The 16,473-nt window shown below is 25.2% G+C and overlaps 5 protein-coding genes across 5 annotated transcripts; all 5 read right to left on the bottom strand.

Moving 5' to 3' along the window:
* Positions 1-2,570: 2,570 nt before the first annotated feature.
* Positions 2,571-4,089, bottom strand: OCT59_029098 (uncharacterized protein; the record flags this gene model as incomplete). Its single annotated transcript, XM_066141484.1, has 3 exons — positions 2,571-3,076; positions 3,186-3,769; positions 3,836-4,089. 3 exons carry the CDS (start codon positions 4,087-4,089, stop codon positions 2,571-2,573), a joined length of 1,344 nt encoding a protein of 447 aa, XP_065994477.1.
* Positions 4,090-5,266: 1,177 nt separating this feature from the next.
* On the bottom strand, positions 5,267-6,739 carry OCT59_029099 (uncharacterized protein; the record flags this gene model as incomplete). The annotated part of the gene is made up of 1 exon (XM_066141492.1): positions 5,267-6,739. The coding sequence occupies one exon, from the start codon at positions 6,737-6,739 to the stop codon at positions 5,267-5,269; it is 1,473 nt and encodes a 490-aa protein (XP_065994478.1).
* A 1,212-nt stretch (positions 6,740-7,951) lies between these two features.
* On the bottom strand, positions 7,952-9,924 carry OCT59_029100 (uncharacterized protein; the record flags this gene model as incomplete). Its single annotated transcript, XM_066141502.1, has 5 exons — positions 9,793-9,924; positions 9,228-9,704; positions 8,306-9,109; positions 8,197-8,235; positions 7,952-8,019 (listed from the first exon to the last, which is right to left on the bottom strand). Exons 3-5 carry the CDS (start codon positions 9,057-9,059, stop codon positions 7,952-7,954), a joined length of 861 nt encoding a protein of 286 aa, XP_065994479.1. The 5' UTR covers positions 9,060-9,109; positions 9,228-9,704; positions 9,793-9,924.
* Positions 9,925-11,502: 1,578 nt separating this feature from the next.
* Positions 11,503-11,793, bottom strand: OCT59_029101 (uncharacterized protein; the record flags this gene model as incomplete). Its single annotated transcript, XM_025328247.2, has 1 exon — positions 11,503-11,793. One exon carries the CDS (start codon positions 11,791-11,793, stop codon positions 11,503-11,505), a length of 291 nt encoding a protein of 96 aa, XP_025167424.2.
* Positions 11,794-13,800: 2,007 nt separating this feature from the next.
* Positions 13,801-15,360, bottom strand: OCT59_029102 (uncharacterized protein; the record flags this gene model as incomplete). The annotated part of the gene is made up of 2 exons (XM_066141521.1): positions 13,801-15,010; positions 15,104-15,360. 2 exons carry the CDS (start codon positions 15,358-15,360, stop codon positions 13,801-13,803), a joined length of 1,467 nt encoding a protein of 488 aa, XP_065994480.1.
* Between the last annotated feature and the right edge of the window lie 1,113 nt (positions 15,361-16,473).

Below are 16,473 nucleotides of genomic sequence, written 5' to 3' on the forward strand. Positions count from 1 at the left end.
TGTTGTAACATCTTACTAATCTGATATTTCAGATTAGGAAAGCTACAGGTGGAAGAGTAGCTAATAGGGGTTGATTTCATGTGGTAATCATTTGTGTGTATTTTAAGATGAATATCATTGGTGTTTGCTGAGAGATCAGCTAACTCAAAAAAGAAACTTTTTGATCTTCTGATTTTGTAAATCTTGTTACATCCAGCCCGTTTGGGTTGAGTCACGTGGAATTTTTTGAATGAGACGTCGAAAGAAAATTTTCCTAAGGGAATAGGTTTGTTAAAGGTAAAAACCATATTTTTCAATATGTTATGTAAATATAAAGAAAAAATGTGATAAAAACTTCTTTCAAAGGTCGGGTGGTAAGGAGAAGAACCTTTCCATAAGAGGCCACCCTGTGGTCCTCTTTCTTCTCAGACGTTAAAAAACGTAAAAAGGGTATATATAAAAAACAGTATTTAACTGCGGATTTCTATGTGAAAAAATGGAAAGGGGAAAGAGTTTTTTTTTTTTTTTTCAAGGGGCAAAGAAAAGTTTAAAAAACTTAAGTCAAATGTGATTATCCCGTGATTCACGTGATACATTTGAAAAATTTGGCGATTTCAGTTATTTGATATATATATTATTTTATCGTAGAGTAAAAAACAGACAATACCTTTTTCCTATTTGGTAATTTGTTGTACTATACTCTTTAAAATACTATATTACAATTTTTTTATATATTTTTTAAAATGAAGTAACCCATAAACTCCCAGGTAAACCATAAATGAGGTAAACGATCATCAAAACACTTGCAATGTATACTCTTTTTTGGTTGTGATCTACATGAAAACTTTGCGAATTTAATATCTTAAAAAAAAGATTATTTCCCTCCTTGCGAATCGATGGCATTTATATATTTTTTTTATAAATCATATAAAAAAAAAAAAATTTTTTAACGCATGTTACGCAAAATCTCAGATGATGTGACTTTTCTAGAATGCAAGAATGACTAATAAAAAAATCCACTCTCATCATATTCTTTTAGAAAACTTTAACTTAATAAAGAAACTTCTTACATTAATTAAAAAATATTCTAAAAAAATCAAAAAATATTTTCTCATATCGAATTCATGCACCTTGCATTTTTTTCTTTGATTAAGCCCCGATTATCACTCATCGTAGTATAAATAACTTGATATGTTTTTTCCTATTTTGTATTTCCTGCGCATTGTCCTACAATTCTTTTAAAAGTAAATCATTTTATTTTTACCATGAAAATTCTTGAGTATAAAACACTTTCTTTTTTGATTGGATTTATTCCTTATTTCTTAGAATAGACAATCTGTTTAGGATTTCTACTCCATTTGGATCATAAAAAAAAAAATTTTTTTTTTATATTGTGGAAATTTTTTGTTAACAAATATACGGATTGTGCTATATAGTTGTTGGAGTCAGATGACTTCAATTTAGTATTATTATCTTCTTAAACACGCGTGAGTCGCATGATATACATAACAAAAATGACATTTCGATAGTTACACAAGATCCTAGAATTTAATATTTCCTAGTACTGATTATAATATACTGCGTATCGATAAAATATGTTAGTTTGTATTATTACTCATATAAAGTCAACGATATTACAGTATCTAATCTCTAATCTCATAATTAACATGTAAAGTATTATTATTATTTTATTTAATAAAAAAGCATACTATAATATATCAAATTTTTGGAGAAACACGCAATAAAACTTGTCAAACACCCACTTTATTACTACTTTTAAATAGGTAAAGTTCAAATTACTTTGATATTTTGTTATTAGATGAGTAAAGAGACATGAGATATAATGTGACGATACAAAATTTCTTCGGATCACTCAGGTGATATGAAAGCAAAATGTTTTTTTTTTAATTTTAAAAACGATGAAATGATTAAAATACGCAGAAATAATTAAATATTATAAAATTCGCTCATCCTAAAGAAACTAGGGACGATATCATAAAGATGCTGAATTTACTGAACTTGGCAATTGTCCGCGTTGCAATAAAGACATCATTCGAAGCTTTACTGTGATGTTTTATGGACATGTGTTTCATAGTAGGGAGTGCGTCGAAAAAACTTTTCTGCTTACACGCCAAAACAACTGTCATGTCGATGATTGCACTGCAATCGTGAAGCCAGTGGTCTCTGAACGAAGATTTTCTGTAGCGTCATCGCAATCAAGTGCTTCATCGTTAGTTAGAAGGATGATCAAGTGAATTTGCCAATAATTCATGAAGAGACGCCAGAGATACCGGAAATAACCATATTAGTTAAAGTTTTATTTTAATATAATTCCATTTAATTTTAATCATTAGTTACAAAATATTTTTATTTTGAAAATAAATAGTGTACTACAAAAATAATAATTTTAAATCCATTTATGTAAAAATATTATTGTTAGATAAGGCTTTTTAGTTATCTTGAATGATAAGACATAAATTTCACCAACATATAGTATATTATGCTAATATATAACATTATCATTCCCAATTATCAGCATCATAAAGAAAAAGAATAAACTAAGTACATATTCATCAACTTTATAAATAGTACTAAACATCCTTCTTGATTATTTGAAATATTTCATAGTCCTCTATTAAAAAGTCATCATCTGTGTCTCTTATCTTTTTTTCATAACGAAATTGTGCACACTTATGAATATTATAATTACATAAATCATCTTTCCCATTAACATATAAACCAAGATCACTACTAAATGCAGGACCACTAAAATTAGAATATACCAGTGCACGATCCATATCATTTACATGACTTAAAATGGGATTTTTGAAATTATTTTTACTTTTAAAAGAAAATATAAAACTATCTTTTGTTTTTCCATACTCGCCATTTTTATGTGACTTCCATACTAAAGGATTATATCCTCCAAGAATTTCTTCTGTCCCTTTTACTTTAATTAGTGTAACAGTATGAGGTATATTATCACATAATTCATGGAACTTTTTAGGAGTAAATCCATTATCACTTCCTCTTAATAATAATTTAAATTTATATGGTAAATATAATTCTCTTGTATAAGCAAATTTGCTTTTAATATCTATTTTATCAATCCACCTTGAAATTAAAGAAACGATATGTAAATTTACAATTTTTGAATCAATAATCCCATCAATATTTCTATATCTAGGAAAGTAATATATCATTACTTGGTTCAGCATTAGAGTCCAAATAAGATTTAAATAATTCGCCATAAAGTTGAGGTTTCAAAAGTTTTTTATATGGATGAACTTTTTGTAAAAATTCTTCAGATGATAAGCTAAAAAATCTAATTAAAGGTAAACAATGTTGTAAGGTATTCTCCATTACTTTAAAATCATTGTCTGTCCAAATATCAGGATCTGAAACAAGAGTTGGATTTTGTGTAAGACCCCATTTTAATACATGCTCCCAAATTTCAATTTCTCGCATTTGTAAATCATCTCTTTTAATAAGTGAAATCAAAGATTTTTCTGAAAATATAGTAACATCAAATGATTTGAATATTTGTTGAGGCAATTTAGTTATGCAATCTATACAAAATTGCTGAAGTTCTAATAAAGAATTAGATTGAAAACTTGTCCGATAGGCAAGTCCAAAATGTTGTTCCATCCATTTAACTTTATTATTAATCAAATATTTTTGTAAATATTCAATTAATTCTTGAAGGTGAAGTTGATCAGCAGCAGACAATATATATATAATTTCTGAAATTTCTCGTTCATTTAATGAAATGATACCGCCATAGACATATCTATATTATAAAATTCTCTTGAATATGAAATATTTAAGTTATTATAAAAAACTAAATGTTACTTACGTTAAAAGAATCTTGAAAATTTCTGGAGAGATATTCGGTAACTTGATGTGAACTAAATCACCGTCATTACTCTTTTTATTTAAAGACAAAGTTCTTCGAAAATATGGTGAACGGTAACACAGGATAATCATGTGCGCACGGAATATTTCTACGTTTGGATCTTTACCGACTTCAATTTTAACATCATAATATTCATCATCATTCAAAATTTCAATATAATTTTGACTTAACTTACTAAAAAATTGAGATGACATTTTGTATTTCTAAAAAAGCGAGAGATGGGATTAAAAAGAAAGCAAGTTGCAGGTTAATTATCAAAGTTTGTATTTTCTATGTATGTATAAATTAATACAAATTAAGGGAATAACTCCGATTGGCCACAAAATATTAAAAATGTCCACCCCTTGATGGTACCAAAAACAAACATAAGATCGGCAAAATATTTTACCCAAATGTGATTGCACTATTTAATTGGCCAATAAATATCGTCATCATATGGCAACGTAAACGCGACGAACAGACGCACGAAATAAAGAAAAAAAAACACCAAAGAAATAAATAATATTTCTTTTATTTTAATATTCAAAATAATATACTTTAATTATTTATTTGTGTTTAATTAGTTGTATATTCAAAATAAGCAATAGTACATATTATTTTCTAAAGTATTGTATATAAAATAAAAAACAAAAAACAAATACACAGTGAAATTCGATAAACCGGATATTCGATAAACCGGATTTGGGCCTAAACCAAACTTTTTTGCTGGAACCAAATCACGTATATTAAAATAGGCTCGATATACCGGAGGTTACTAGTAAAAGCTCGATATTCGCTATAACGGATCAATTTTCTAACCAGCTATAGTAAAAATGATTCGATAAACCGGATCACATGACTGGGAACCAATAAAATTTAAGTAACGTGATGCGGTAAATCTTAAATTTAGCCGGAATTATAAAAATCTTAATTCCGGCTGAAGTTAAGTATTACTTATATATTCAATTAAAATATTTTATATTCATTTTCATGACCTCTATAACTTAAAACTAGATGAAAAAATCAAATTATAGTGTACTGTATATTAGTTTTATTAGCATGAAAATTTTTTAAAAATTCAATATAATAGATTTTCAATATATCGAAATTTTTTCGCTAAACCGGATATCCCGATAAACCGGATATTTTTAGTGGAACCGATAGATCCGGTTTATCGAATTTCACTGTGTATACAGTTAATATCTTCCATAACTGTACAAAAAATACGAACATATAAAACTGAGATATTCTCAATTACAAATGAAAATCTTTATTAATCCGTCCTCATAAATAATAATAAATCATATAAATAAATAATAATTAATGTTTCTAAATTCCATACCACTGTTAATAAATAGTGGTCCTTATAAACGAATAATACAATTGAATTGTCTACGCGTTTATATTCTTAATTACTCCTTCAATCTTATATTTATCGAACAGTTTCATATATGAGTTATCTTCTCGATAAAAATAAGTGTTATCAAAATATAAGGAAACTGCAGGTCGTCCTTTCCACTTTTCAAAGAATTTTTCTAAAGTTACCAAAGAAAACTCAATGTCAGAGTAAGGAATTCCAATATCTATTAGATTTGTTGATGCTTCCCTAATTAACACATTTGACAAATAATCTCCAAATTCTAACGCTTCTTTTTTTTCATAACATGCGTCTTTAAAATTTAATGATCGCAAATTTTGACATTTTTTAAGTAATCTTTCAAATTCAATAAAGTGATTCTCCAATAATGGAAATACAGGAACTGATAAATATTCAATTAAAAAACAATTATCACAAATTGTATTAACAAAATTAAGAGAGTCATCATTAAAAAAATCTTTTTCTATGTGAAAATTATTTATCCATAATTCTTTAAGATATAAGCTACTTTTTATTATGCAAGTAACTTGGCAAATATCTATAACATCTATCTCTATAATCTCAAGGTCACGATAAGTCACCATTTCCAATTTTTCATTAAAATCGGCATTATCCAAAAATCGAGGAGAATTAATTTCTAATATTTTTAAATTATGAAGTTCTAGGAGTGCATATTGTAGAAATGTATAATCATAATTAGTAGAATAAAGATAATCAAAATGAAGGCTTATTTCAAAATGTATAAGAGTATTTGCATGCTTTTTTAATATGTTTAAAATTTCTGTATAAGGATCTTCCAATTGTTCCCAATCAAAATGAAAATAATCATCTATAAAATCATCTACCCACCCAAAATATTTTAAATTTTTTTGAAATTCGATTAATTTAGTAGTTCCATGATTAGCATTTAAGTTATTATTAATTATGACGATTCTTTGTATTTGTTGACAGATATGTGCTAATCTGTAAAAGTACCTAGGATCGATCAATGTATCACATGTTAATTCACAAAGTGATTCAAGACGGGCCTTTGCTTCCGGAGGGTATACTATCTCATAGGTACCATGTATATTTAAATATTTTATTTCTGGACATTTCTTTATCAAGAAACTATAAATTTCCTCTTGTAAAAGAAATCGATTATATTCTGATGATGATCCAATGGAAATTATATCATCTATAATTTTTATATTGATACTTCTACAGAAAGACAAATAATCAAATGCAAGTGATTGACCTGAAATTTTAATCCCTTTCTTTGATAAGAATTCTTTAATATCATTTGATAAATAGGAAGTAATAATAGAATATAAAGAATTTTTTTTACAATAATTAATAGCATAGTAGCGCCAGGGGTTCCTCCATAAAATTGGAATCACGGTTTCACACCAAATTCTATTAACCATTAAGCATGAAAAGAGATATTTTGAATTATCTTGTAATTCCTCAAATATCAAGAAAAGAATATCTTTATTAAGTTTGGACATTTCTTTTTTTTTTTGAATAAATAAAATAAAATAAAATAATAAAAAAAGAAGTACGTTTATATAAAACTTCGATAAATGTTTCATCGGAATATATATGGTAAATGCAGGATCAGAAAAACAGTTACACGGTTTAAAATTGGAAGTTTGAATAAATGTAAATCATACAATAATTCGGCTACATTCGGGTGTTACTATTTTATAATTGTGTAACATTTATCTCGTGCGTTTTTAGGGTCCAGTATATTACGTCATCCATATATGGCAAAAAATTGGAGACCATCTTTTTTTTACCTTCGTTACAAGAAAAAATTTTTTAATATTTTTCAAACTCTTGCTTAGAAATATCTGTTAGAGAGCAAAAGTTTCTGATTATTTCAAACAAACTTTAAAAAAGTATAGTATAAATATAGTTTACAACGAAAAACTACCATATGAAGTTAACAAGTAGTTGCGAATTCTCTAATTAGACCAACTTTAAATTAATTTAAAACTTGTGAAACTTTGAGACTTAATAATATAATTAGTTAAATAATTTATATCAAAAAATTAGCAATCATCATGTTCAAATAAAAATTTTTATTAATACCATTTTATTTTTTATTATCTTAAGCGTATTTGTTCCTTTAAACTAAATACAAAATATTTCATGTGTTGTGAAGTAATAATTAGATTATTATAATTTTATAATGAAATGGGAAGGCAAATAAATTAATTTAATAACCTAGAATTATATTTATATACTTGGCACTTGTGGAGTTATTATTTTTAATGTATAATATCAATCAAACAAATGGTATTTCATTAAGTTTTGTCCATAAAAATATATAGAAATATTAATAAATGGTTAAAATGTAGATAGGATGCATTTTATTTTTTATTTGAACGTATATTTAATAAAATTCATATGGTAGGTTGGGAAATACCGTAAATTTCCAGAGTTTTCTCGTTAATTTCGTGGTCACGTTGATCTTATAAAATGATCGTCATATGGTCATATATAAATGATGACATAATATACCGTAAACCCTTTAGGACAAATTATTAAATGATATAATCAAATGTTAAAATCTTTATTTATATAATTTATATAGAATATTCTTAAATATAAAATCCAATAAATCTATATGTAAATATAAAAACTAAGATAAAAAATTTATAAAGTATAAAAGAAAAATAGAACTTCAATAACTTCAATACATAAACTATCTGACTTCAACTTTCACGTAAAAAGAAACTTCGTTCAATATTATGTTCATCATCTTGACAAATTTCATTTAGTTCTATAAAAAAATAATAAATTAGATATAGAATATTAATAAAACTACAAATAATAATAACTTACCTAATTCGCTTAATTTCACAATCTAAGCATTCTGAAACTGTATATTATGTATTTATAGTATTTAAACATTAATAAATTTAAATAAAATAATTATAATAATGAAGGGAATACTTACTTGGATTTGCTGATGTTGATTGAGCAGTATAACTAGTGTCTATTAAAAAACAAATAACATTAAAAATGTAAAATGGATTATATGATAAAACAAAATTAAATTTAATTACTTGAACTGAATAGAAAAGATGATAAATCTAAAGAATCTACTGGTTTTGGAAGATTTTTGAAATTTAAAAGTCTACTAGTATAAATTGCTTGTGGATGCGTTTTGAAACGTTTGTATTTATCTTCATTTGATCTGTTTTCGAATTTTTCTTTACTAATTTTATCATATTCTTTTATTTGAAAATAAAGTTCGCATGTGTTATAATTATACAATCCTTTTAGTGTTTGATACAACTCTTTAATGGTTGGTCTATTTTTTATTTCAGCATTCCAACATTTAATTATCAAATCTGCAAGTAACTTTGGCATGTCTTTAGAAATTGTTGGTCTAAGTCCTTTACATATTTCAATAGCTAAAAATTCATCATGAGGAATATCATTAAAAGGAATTTCTTCAGAAAGAAATTCGTTCATTATCATTCCAAATGAGTAAATATCTGCTGCTTTTGTATATTGTTGTCCACGTAAAACTTCTGGTGCCATATATGGTAATACTCCATAAATTCCTTCTTCTTTAACTGTTTGCTTTATATTTGCTGGTCGACACATTCCTAAATCACTTATATATGGAATACTTGAAAATAATATATTACCTGAATGAAAATCTTTGTGAACTTTTTCAGCATTATGAATATCTAAAAGTCCTCTTGCAATTCGTTGTAAGTCAAACATTTTTGATCCATATTTTATATAATTTTTAGATTTATTTAAATAATTTCTCAAATTTCCATCATTACAATAATATATAACCATCATATACTCTTTATTATTTGGATCTTGAGTAATTCCATAACATTGAACAATATCTACAAAATAAATCTGAAGATGAGATTTAATCTAATTATCATCAAAAAGGAAAAATTTTATTAATAAATAAATGTAAATAACAATCTTTATATATAAGACAAAGTAAGTTTAAATTACCTCATTTAAAAAATCTGAACATATATCAGAAGAATTATCCAAACTTTTCAATGCATATTTACTATAGTATTGCTCTCTATACCATTTTTGATTTTCAATATCCCAATGATCAATATATCCTTCAGGCCATTCAGCTGAATAAATCTTACTAAAACCACCTTCCGCAATATAAGTGATATTTTGAAATTTTTCAAAAGGTATCCATTCAAGATATTTTGTATAATGTACAGCATTAAGTTGTGATTGCTGTATAAATTCATCAATATCTTTATTTCCACTAGTCCAATTTTTAAAGTTATCTTTAAGTCTTTTAGCATTACAAGATTGACACCATTTGTATCCTGTGCCAGGTTCTTTACATTCTCCACATATTCCATATGCTTGTTTTCTTTTTTCTAAATCTCCTATATAAACTACTCTATTATCTACATTTTCTGATTCAATAGTTGAATCAATAGTAGGAATTGTAACATGGAGCTTTTAATAGACAAAAAATTATTAATATTTTTAACTACAAAATTCAATAAAATAAAAATAATTAATTAAAATATTAAATTGCTATTACCTGATATTTATTTTCATTAGTATTCACCCATGAATTTTTTGGCATATTAATTGAGTTGTGGATTATAATTTTAATTTTAGTTAATATAAATAAATAACTACGTTACTCAAAATAAATTTCAGAATTATTATGGGTAAAAGAAAAAAATTATGAATTGAACGAAGTTCGCACATTTGTATTACTTATTTGTATTACTATTTGTACTACTATTGTATACAAATTACTTTTTTGTAACAAAGAAAATTCGTACGCAGCAGTTGATCATCATAAAAAATAAATCTAACCGAAATGGTTAAAATGAAAAATGCGAAGAATAGAAAAATCATTTCCAAATTATATATCAAAAATAAATTAGTTTGGAATAAAAATTTTAATTAATATATTTTTAATTAACGAAAATCAAGGTAGATACAGATTATAGTTCGTACATAAGCTTTTTTTATCTTTACGCTAGGAAGATAAATAATAATATTTTACCCGGTATCCCGTGATTTGATATTGCCTGATACACGAATTTTTGCCTGATACACGATTTTTTTGCCTGATCAACCAATCAGACTTGATTTACCCAATATAACAGTGAAGTACCGAATAACTATTAAGTATGATTAGTTAAATGAACCTTGTCGAGTAAATATGGTAAATGAAAGAAATGTAAGGTATTTCATACTATTATCCGTATGGAGAAGATAATATTATGATGATTAAACATTGAAGGATCGAAAATTTTATTGTATATACGTAAATCAATAATAATCTTGAAAAGTTTATTATATATGCAATTTTAAATTATGTAAATTTAAAACAAAAAAAAATATATTTATCTTTTATCTTAAATGATATTTATTTAATTATGTATTAAGAATATTAAGAGATATATTTTTTTGATATTTTACATATTACCTTTGCACCAATCTTATTAATCTTTGATGAGGCGTAAAAAAATTAAAGATGAATAGAGTGTTAAAATTATGGTCAAGTATTAAATAGCACTTGTATTAACAAATCCATTTCTACGATAAAAATATTAATAAATGTTTTTAAAAAGGACAATCTAACGGACTACAGGTTTCATGAAGACGAATACATCATATTTTGAATATTATATTTTATAGAGAATTTTTCAAAAATTAATGCAAAAAATGTCAACACGTAAACGAATATAATGCTCAAAAGTTGGAGAATGTTGAGAATGCTAATAGAAATTCAGTTGGTTTGATAGGTGCTTTATTTACAAAATTACATTTCTATTAACTCATATCAAGCATAAAACTATAGCTTATGACATAATTGAGATAATCTTTTATATACGTATAAAAAGATCAAATGTATCAAGGGCATTAGCAGTTTTTAGATTAATATATATATTTATAAAAATTCTTTATTTTTAATATTTCATACGCTTATCTATTTTATCTTATAAATACAATACATTCATACATAATTATGGTTTTTTTTGATAAATAGTTAGTTAAGATAATATAGAAATTTTATAAAATTAAAAAAAAATTAAAAATAAACATGCATTATGTGATAATAATGTGTGGTTATCTACAGTAGTTAATGATTAACTATGAATATAATAATTAATAAATAACAAAAGGATTATTAAAAATATTCTTTATACAATATAGTATAGTAAAATTATTTATTTAAATTGTTATATCTTACTTTATTCTTTAAAGAATTAATATGATAGTATGACTTTATTTATAGTGATAATGTATTTGAAGGAAATATGTCATTATTATGAACTACATATTCATTTAATTTTGTTTTATAATCATCATTTAAATTACGTAAATAAATTTCAATAAATTGATAATTTTTAGGAAATTTAATTGAAAATGGATCTTCCCATAATAATGGGATTGCTAAACGACACCATAATCTATTAATTAATATACATGAACGTAATGTTTTATAGTCATAACGAAAATATTGTATAACTTTGTCTATTAATTCAGGTAAATCTCCTGAAAATAACTTTGAACATGCCATATTAAGCGAGAAGAGAGAAGAGAGAAAAAGGACTCCGAAATTAGAAGTTACGTCAAAATATGATGTGAATTTTGTGAATTTTGGAGTTGAAATTCCACAAGTTATTTGTTATGGATCGTATGATTTGTACACATGACCTACTTTGCTATATAAAAAATATTGTGCAACAAATATCGGAACTAAAAATCCGAGAAGTATATCCAAATCAAGTAAACCGGAAAGTAAGACTAAACGTCTAAACGACACAATCGGCTCCAAAAATCCGATAAAAAAATCATCGACACAAACATAAAAAAAATGGAAGAATCGACGAAATACATGATTATTTGGATAAACATTTTGCCGAACGATCACGTGATCTCAAGTTTTATGCTTATTCACAGTAATTCATATAATTCATTATATTGTTGTGTATTTGTGAAATTTAGGTCGTACGAGTGGTCACAATTTGACCGTATTTGACTAATCATTTACTTACACAGATTAAGCACAGTAACTCTCTGTGATGTTACGTTATTGAACTGTTAAAAAGAAACTGACCTGAAATCAGTACATGTCTACATCATTTACTGTATTTCGCCATAACAAGCCATCGATCAAGACAATGATACTTATATATTACATAAGATTTTTGAATTTTTTTTTATATCAAATTGTAGGAATTTTTTTTCGCATAATTTTTTTTATTGATAAATTAAACTTTTTTTTAAAAAATTTTTTTTTCGCATGATTTTATTTGATAGATTAACTTTTTTTGACTTTTTTTTCAAATTATTAGTCATGATGTCATTTTATTACTATAGAATTCTTTCCAATATAATCATTTTTGTATATATACCTTGACCCAAAAAAGAAAAAATTTTTTAAATACTTGATTCAAAAATTTTCTCTCAACATTAAACCTCTGTTTAAATATACTGTATACCAAAAAGCTATAATAAAAACAGGATGTAGCAAAGCCATAATTATATTAGAAAAATTAATCAAAAAAATCTATTTACACTCAAAATTGAACATTTTAACTGAAATATTCAGCCAAAAAACAAACATAGAGTATTTATAGCAACACCTAAAAAGTGTTGCTATCTATGTGAATTATATATCGATTTGCTAGAATATCAGGATACTATATTGTCACCACTATCATAAATGGAAGCTTCCTTATGTAAATGATGATAACTACAGGAAAAAATCATTGTCAATATCTGCTTGAAAATCTTAACCATTCCATACGCGAAGAAATAATGCAACACAACAAAGTACAAAGGCAAGGTCATAGTGAGGATTCTAATGATTATATTGAATACGAAAAAATTGGTGCAATGTACGACACTATTTTTATCTGAAAGATGATTAAAAATATACTTAATAGGTAAATTTTTAAAGTTAAAAAACATGATTAACATGTAAATTCTATAAAATATAGTTATATGACAAGTTTAAACTGGATTTTGATAAAATAGCAAAGTAGTCTCAGATTTTTTTGCTCAAAATACAATGAACAATGTATATATATTCATTTATCTAAAAATATAACACAATTAGCTATGTATTAAAAAATCTTGGATATAAATAAAGATATAAATAATTAACTTGTATTATTCTTAGTTTATATACATTTATCGATTTTGATTTCTGAATAGCCAAATTAAAATTATGTAACGTGTAGCTTGTTTCCATTAAAATTATTACGGTTGCCATCATAGAATTAATTAGTGTAATAAGTGTCGGCTATATCGCTAAATGGTTTGATCGTTAGATTCGTATCATGTATTGGGTCATTCTTATTGATGATATCAATTTTTTTATCACTGAAATTATGATAAATTTAATAAATTTAAAGAATTTAATATTTTTTATTCGTGCTACGGTTTATTCATTTATGTGCACAATTAATGTTTATTTTATTTCATATTTAATAATACTTATTGATTGCTCAAAGAAATAGATAGTGATATACAAAAAAATAATTTTAACAAGGATTAAAAATAACTTTTAAAAATAGTATTAATCTACTTTTTTTATGATTTGCAATACTTCATAATCTTCAATTGAAAAATTTCCTTTTACATCTCTTATCTCCTTTTCATAATGCAATTTCGTACATGTATTATTATTATAAACATTTAAGTTACCTTGTTTTACACCTATTAAAAGGTCACCATAAAACGAAGGACCACATTCAGCATGATAAAGTAATGCATAATTCATATTTTTATGACTAATATGACTTAAAATTGGATCTTTAAAATTATTTTTACTTTTAAAAGAAAAAATAAAACTATCCTGTGTTTTACCATATTCATTATGATTTGGTCCTTTCCATATCAATGGATTATATCCTCCAATAATTTCTTCTGATCCTTTTATTTTAATAAATGTGACGGTATAAGGTATATTATCACATAATTCATGAAACCTTTTAGGTGTAAAACCATTTTTACTTCCTCTTAATAATAATTTGAATTTGTATGGTAAATATAATTCTCTTGTATAAGCATATTTGCTTTTAATATCTATTTTATCAATCCATCTTGAAATTAAAGAAGCAATATTTAAATTAATAATTTTTGAATTAATAATTCCATCAACATTTCTATATCTAGGAAGTAATATATTATTACTTGGCTCAATATTAGAAACCAAATAAGACATAATTAATTCTTCATAAAGTTGAGGTTCCAAAAGATTCTTATATGGACGAACTTTTTTTACAAATTCTTCAGATGATAAACTAAAAAATCTAATTAAAGGTAAACAATGTTGTAAAGTATTCTCCATTGCTTTAAAATCATTATCTATCCAAGTATCAGGATCTGAAATGAGAGTTGAATTTTTTGCAAGTCCCCATTCTAAAACATATTCCCAAACTTCAATTTCTTTCATTTGTAAATCATCTCTTTTAATTAGTGAGACTAAAGATTCTTCGGGAATTGAAATAAAATCAAGTGACTTAAATACCTTTTCAGGAGATTTAGCCATCAAATCTGTACAAAAATTTTGAAGCTCTAATAAAGAATTAGAAGAACTAGGCTGAAAACTCATTTGAAGAACAAGTCCTAAATGTTGTTCGATCCATTGAGGTTTACTTTCGATTAAATATTTCTGTAAATAATCAACTAACTCTTGAAGATGTAGTTGATCAGCAGCAGCTATTAATTTTAAAATTTCCGTAGATTCTTGTTCATTTAATGAAATGATACCTCCATAAATATATCTATATTTTAAAAAATGTATACCGTATTATAATATATAAAATATTCTTTAAAATACAGTACTAATTAATAAAAAACTAATAATTATAACTTACTTTAAAATAATCTTAAAGATTTCTGGTGAAATATTTGACAACTTAATGTGGATTTGAGCACTATCATTATTATTCTTTTTATTCGAAGTCAAAGTTCGTCGTAAAAATGAAGATCGGTAACACAGAATAATCATATGCGCACGGAATATTTTTACGTTTGGATCTTTACCAACTTCAATTGTAACATCATAATATTCTTCATCATTTAAAATTTCAATATAATTCTGACTTAGCCTATTAAAAAATTGAGTTGACATTTTTTTTTTGAAAGCGTGCGAAGGTAAGCAGTTATGTTACCGAGTTACAAAATCAATTAAATCAATTAATCAATTTAAGTGTCGATCAAGTACAATAAGTATTCTAGATATGGATAAATTATGTATAAATAGGGATTAAAAGATTTGTGGATTTGTGGCTGAATAATTTTCATTAAAGCCTTTCATCAGTAACCTGATTTTTGATACTGTGCCTCAAAAGTTAAAAAAAATTGTGATCGGCATGAGAAGTTTGGCGCAGTACAACAAAAACATGGCTTGTAGATGGAATTATTTTTTAAAAAAAATACTTATACATAGACATGAAATTATATTATAAAATTAAATTTCAATAATTATTAATGGATGTACATTATAAGGATTTGTTTTGAGGAAAACTAAAATAAAGCGACAAAATGATGTTCATTTTTTTTTGTTCAAGAAAAAGGAAATTATGGAGAAAAATAATGTTAATTTAATTTAAATGATGACTTTAATAAATTATCAGTTATAGAATTTATATATTATTAAGATTATCGATAAAATATATCAGATTATTGACACTTGAGATATGAAATGGATCAATACATAAGTTCATGCAGAAATTATTGGATAGTAACTGGATACTACATGAATGGCCCGCCAAACCGATAATATTGAGGCACTACATGCTAATAACAAATAACTGAAATAATATCACAAATATTTATAAGTTTTAAAGAACATTTGCGAGTAATTTCCATAAATTCAGTTCTTCGTCCATGAAAACAACTCTTAGATTGCAAATTTTAAGTTATCATAGAGCTCATGACTAAAAAGTTTTGTAAGCGAACTTTGATCGACTAAAATATTATGAACGTATTTAAATCAATTTTGTATATCCCGTAATCCTATGTCCTAATTCCTTACTAATCTATCATTATTATCCATAGTATTTTATTAAAAAAAAAAATTCACAAGAAGAGTTTGTGAAAATTTGTGAATAATGAAGAGAAAGTTGTAAGAAATAAAAAAAAATGAAAAAAAAATTAATGGAAATGTAAAAATGAATAAAATCATGAGAAATGAGAGTAGAAATTGTAATATGAAAAAAAAGTTTGTAAGGAAATGAAAAAA

This window comes from Rhizophagus irregularis, chromosome 9, assembly GCF_026210795.1.
Source record: "Rhizophagus irregularis chromosome 9, complete sequence".
Taxonomy (NCBI): Eukaryota; Fungi; Glomeromycota; class Glomeromycetes; order Glomerales; family Glomeraceae; genus Rhizophagus; species Rhizophagus irregularis.